At 36.5% G+C, this 5,271-nt stretch overlaps 1 protein-coding gene across 1 annotated transcript in view; it reads right to left on the reverse strand.

The window, feature by feature from the left end:
- The window catches only part of PTPMT1 (protein tyrosine phosphatase, mitochondrial 1), a 6,644-nt gene extending 4,256 nt beyond the window's left edge, over window positions 1-2,388 (reverse strand). The window contains exon 1 of the mRNA XM_009895701.1: window positions 2,383-2,388. Coding sequence (XP_009894003.1) covers window positions 2,383-2,388 — 6 coding nt within the window. The remainder of the gene's footprint in view (window positions 1-2,382) is intronic.
- Window positions 2,389-5,271: the final 2,883 nt, after the last annotated feature.

Below are 5,271 nucleotides of genomic sequence, written 5' to 3' on the forward strand. Positions count from 1 at the left end.
CCTGCTGATGAAGAGTCCCCTACGCAGGAGCACAGTTCTTAGGACTGCTTAGGGACATGGGTGCAGCTGCATATACCAGGAAAATCCCTAAAAAGGGATTTTAAAATCTGATGTTGTAAAGGATTATTTTTTTTTTTTTTAAAGGTGCTTACTGTTGTCTTTTGGCCTGTTCAAAATTGTTGCTGATACTTATTCTGGGAAAGTGTATGCTGGTTTATGGAGTGGGTTCACCCTTTCGCAATGATCACTCTTGCATGGCTGTGTTTTTCCTTTCCTTGTTGAAGTTTCTAATGTTACATTAGAGAAAAATCAGTCCCAGATTCTAACTCCTTAGTTACATGCTCATCCTATGTATCTGCTTTTTGTATATGAAATAAAATAATAGATGTAGGCTTAGGAAGTTGTGTTTACATGCAAAAGAAAGCAGGAGCTCAGCATTTGTAGAAAAGTGAATGATTGAAGGTGACAGTCATAAAGTCATGAACACTAAACCACAAAGGTTTATGGGTTAAGTAGTTTTGTTTTGAAAGTATATGGCTTACAGTAATGAGAAGAACTTACACATCTTTCACAGTGGGAGGTAATGGTAAAGAACTTGGTAAAGAACTCTTTACAGCGGTAAAGATCTCCACAGTAGTACTGTGTATTTATTACTGTATCCACCTTTTTGCTAGCCCTTCAAAACTAGATGCACTTGTAAGATCATCATTACATGGTGGGGAGAAGGTGTCTTTAATTTTTATTTCTTCTGCTACGAGTAGGGATTCTGAAGATGTGTTGCCTGGCACTCCTCTAAAGGGAAAAGCAAGAAAGGTGACTATATCATAGATATGCAATAATTGTATATCTCATCAATAATAAATCCATAATTTGAAAGGTCCTCTGCAAATAACCATTACATCAATTGAAGAATCCTGAGATGAAACAAATTATGATGCTCTGACATGAGAAATATTTATAATATTGTGTAATTTTTCTTTTTTTAGAATTTACTGCAAACGATATTATGCTGAATTGGGTGAATTTCATAAAAGATAGATGTTTATGTGGTTCTTAACTATTTAGGCTCACACTGAGTTAAGTAAAATACTGCCTATAACACAGTCTCTAATTGAACTTAATAAGAAACTTCCTTATGAGCAGGTTGTTCCTTAACTATTTCTTGCATCTTTTTCTGAAATTTGGTTATTGTTTATCAGTTACTATGTTTCATAATTTCATCTGCTTGCCTTCTGGGTCTTCTGCTGCAAACCTCTTCAGAGGGCATGCTCTCATTTTTTTTCTTTAGTGCTTTTTTTTTTTTAGGCTAGATGGGGAGGGACACAAATTCTTGGTTTTGAGATTTCCTGATTATTAGTCTCTAACTGTGGTATCCAAGCAGAACCCACTGTCTGGCTGTTGAAATAGAGACTGGTGTTCAGTACTATGTCCATGAGGCAGTCCGGTTTTCCAAGTCATAGTGTGAGTTTTGCTACTGAAACAGCAGTAGTAGTCCGACAGACTCAGGTTTATATTCCTGCATTCTTATTTATCAGTCTTGCCACAAATGGCTTAAATGTTTTATTTTAATCTAGGCATGTTCAGTATTGCTTCTTGTCCTTTAGTTTACCATTCTCCAAGACTGCGTGCAGAGTTATTCACTGCCTTGGTAACTGCCTTCAGGCAAGAAAGTATCATTTTTATCCATTGATCAGTTATTTGGCAGGGGAAAAAACAGTATAAATCAAAGCAGAGTAAAATACTTCAGGGTTTATTAGAATGGGAGTAGTAAATTGAGAAAAGTTATTTAGGCCCTCTAATGGGTATTTCTCTTGAAGTATCACAACAAGGTATCTTGAGTTGTGATCTTGTTACAAGATTTCTTGAGGCAAGAGAGATTTTCTTGATTGGAAAAAAAGTAACCAGTAGTTTTATTGCCCTTCCTCCTGTCGTTAGAGATGCCTGTGTTATATGAAAAAATGCAAGATACCACCTTTTCTGCTGTTGCTGTCTACACCTATTTTAGATTATCCTGCCAAGACACTTTGTGTTTGAGGCATAACAGTGAAAAAAGAGAGCTTTAGCATTCACGTTTTCAAGAGGAGATTTCCCAAACATCAACTGAACGTCATCATGTTTGCACCTGATGCAAGATTCAAACATGTAAAGCTGAAACATATATTCGGTCAAAGCCGGAAATTTTGATAGAGCAAGGAAGAAAATGTAAACTGTGTTAAAGCTTCAGTACAAATTAGTCTGCAAATGCTTTGCTGTAGGATTGAATAGCTCACAAGTCTGAACTGTGATAGATGGAGCAGGCTTATTTGTTTGACAGTAATACAGTAGGGCACAGTCAGGTAAAGGAAGTCTTCTTTCTGACATCTTGAGTAGCATAAAACTTACAGCCATCTTAGCTCTGTGCATTGTAAAAGAAAAAGCAATGTTGGTAACTGAATTCAGGATGAACAGTGAGCAACTAGATAGCTGAACAGAAGCCTTCAGTAGTTTTCAACTCCTGGCAAAGAATTTCAGTTTAGGTGATACAGTTTGTGGGACAGGTATATGTGTGGGAAAGCTTTATGCCAGAAGTGGAGTCGTCATCTGTAAGATGTCTTCTCTGTCCTGTGTAAGCATATTGCCTTTCTGTTTTCAGTATTCTTAGTATATTGTGGTCTATTTTTTTGTTTTGTTTTTAGAAAAGCTATACTGGTTTATTGGCTGCTCTGTTAGAGGCAGAGTACTTGTGACAAACTGCGAGTTTTGGTAATGAGTCTGTACTGATTTAGAGTAGATTTATGTGTAGATTTAATGGCTTGGCCTCAGACGTAAAGCTTCAGGTAGACGAAGGTTATATAAACTGGGCTTAAAATAATATCTATGTGCTATTGTCACATGGGTTTAACTAAATTACTTGTAAATATGACTTGGAATAACTGGCTTAGCTATTGCTGAAATTCATGCAAATGAGCAGGCACTTTGGATTCTTTGTCCTTTTTAGCAGCACACCTCAAGGAGATCTTGAATGAGTGTGTGGATAAGAGGATGAGTGTTTGTTGATTATCCAGCGTCATGCTGGTATGGTATCTGGCAGGCTTTCCTTTGCAGGCATTGTTGGGGTTTTTTTTGTTGTTGTTGCATGTTGTGGGTTCTTTCAGAACTGAATTCTCTTCTGATTCTCATAAGAACTCAGGTGAAGTTCTGTGATGTCTTACATTGTTTTTACTTTAGACTAATTACAGTTTTTCAGACCTTAGCTTTTTTTTTTTTCACCTCCATCAAAATTGTTCTTTATGGTAGCTTTCGTTTCTATCTGGAGGCTGTTTCATACTGCATCTTTCACAAAAACAACATATTTCTTATTCACTACATTTCAGTATTTCATATGTCAAAGTAAAACGATTGTTCTTCATAGCTTCATTTAGAATTCAGGTTTTCACTGAATCCATGAATATTCTGTGCTATTTTTACCTCAAACTATGCAGTTCAAAAAATATTCCAACATATGCACGCAGTCCACAAATATTTCAGAATCTGTTGGAAAGGGAACATTCATGTCTGTTTTTTTTCAAAGCAGAGGAGTTGGTTATTTATGAAGCCTGTAATTCGAGTGAAGTATTTAGTAGACAATGTCCAAATCTACATACAAAATGATAGTATCTTTCTTAATTTACTATGCGTAGAGATTTGCAGGATGGACACCAGGCATCTTAATATCTCTGCAAAATCTTACAAGATAGAGCTTTGATAAATGATTCTTCAAAAGGCAATGAAATACTGGTCTTTCAGGAAGAGAAAATACAATTTTAAATGTCATATCTAGCTCTTGCATTTCCTGTAGACACAACACAGTGTAAAAGTAATTCCTCACTCATTTATAGTCTTAGATTCCAAAACCAAGCACCATCTCAAAATCTTTTTGCCAGCTTGCCTGAGCCTCCTTGTTATTTGCCTTCCAAAAATTCCTGGTTTCCTTTTAAACTTCTAAATTGAAAAACACATATTGGTGACAGGTAAACTTTGTGAAGAATTGTGTTTCTTCTGGGTTTTTTGTCTTGCCTGTCATTCTGTTATGACTATACAGTGGCTAGCTCAATTTGAGTGAAACAGTAAAGATTCCTTGCACAGTCCTAAGTAACATTAGAAGTGATATTACCATTGAAAATTATCAATATGCAAAATCTTTGGGAGAAAAATAAGGGTTGTATATTTACTTCTCGAAAGCAGTTTTGTCTGCTCAGAGATCTGTGATCGTATATGCTTGGTGACTTAGGAAAAGATAAGTGAGAATGTTCTGACATTTATGGAGGAAAGCCACCCATATTACATTTTGGATTGTGCATTCAGTGCCAGAATTTGATCACTATCAGAGACTGGCTGTAGGTGGAACTGTGTGTATTTCACAGTGTGGAAGCTGCCATGATACTGATTCTCTGATGCTGAATTTTCTTCAGAATCCCTTTGAGTTTTTTTTCATTTAATTCAAAACTAAGCTTAATAGGCATTTCATGACTACTTTCAGGGGAGCAGAACTAGGGCACATTTTCTTGATCCTTTTTTGTGAGGAAAATAATTCAGGATATGCTTAGGCATACACCTAATACTGAGCATGCTGGTGTCTTCCTGAATTTGCAGAGAGCCTCAACCATTATCTCAGTCCTAAGAAATTTGAAAAATACCGAGATTGTTGGTTTAAATACCACCACTTTTATAGCTACTTGCAAGTCGCATTAACAGAACTACTGGACTAGTGCACTTGTCCTAGCTCTGAACTGGTTACTACATTCCTGATACAGCTGAAAGTTGTGACTTCCACTTATTTGCATGAGAGAACTTTCCTGGTAACTATTGTAAGATAGTTTTGTATCACCACATAAATGTGGGATACACTAAGTATAAGAAATAGGCAGCAGCATAGAGTAAGAAATCTCTTACGAAAAATTATGCTTTTGTATATAAATGAAACTGATTTCAAGTTTGCAGACTGTCATACCTGTGTACTAAAAAAAATAAATCAGGGGCTACACCACTTTCTTATTTCTTTGAATACCTAGGGATTCGGGTTTTCAGTTACGCGAATTTTGCTCTCTTTCCGTGCCAGAACATGGAAGGGTGGGCAAGGAGGAGGAGGGGATGCTGCATAGAAGTGGGTTTCTTCTGGTTTTAAGAATGCATAGAAAAAGGATTAGTTTGTGTTTAAACACTGGCAAAAGGACTACTGGGAAAGCAGACATGATATGGCAGGTCACCATAATAGTTTGTATCAACCAATGAGAAAGGTCGTGCTTACTGGTT

The sequence above is a fragment of the Charadrius vociferus genome, unplaced genomic scaffold (genome assembly GCF_000708025.1).
Source record: "Charadrius vociferus isolate BGI_N301 unplaced genomic scaffold, ASM70802v2 scaffold111, whole genome shotgun sequence".
Lineage (NCBI taxonomy): Eukaryota > Metazoa > Chordata > Aves > Charadriiformes > Charadriidae > Charadrius > Charadrius vociferus.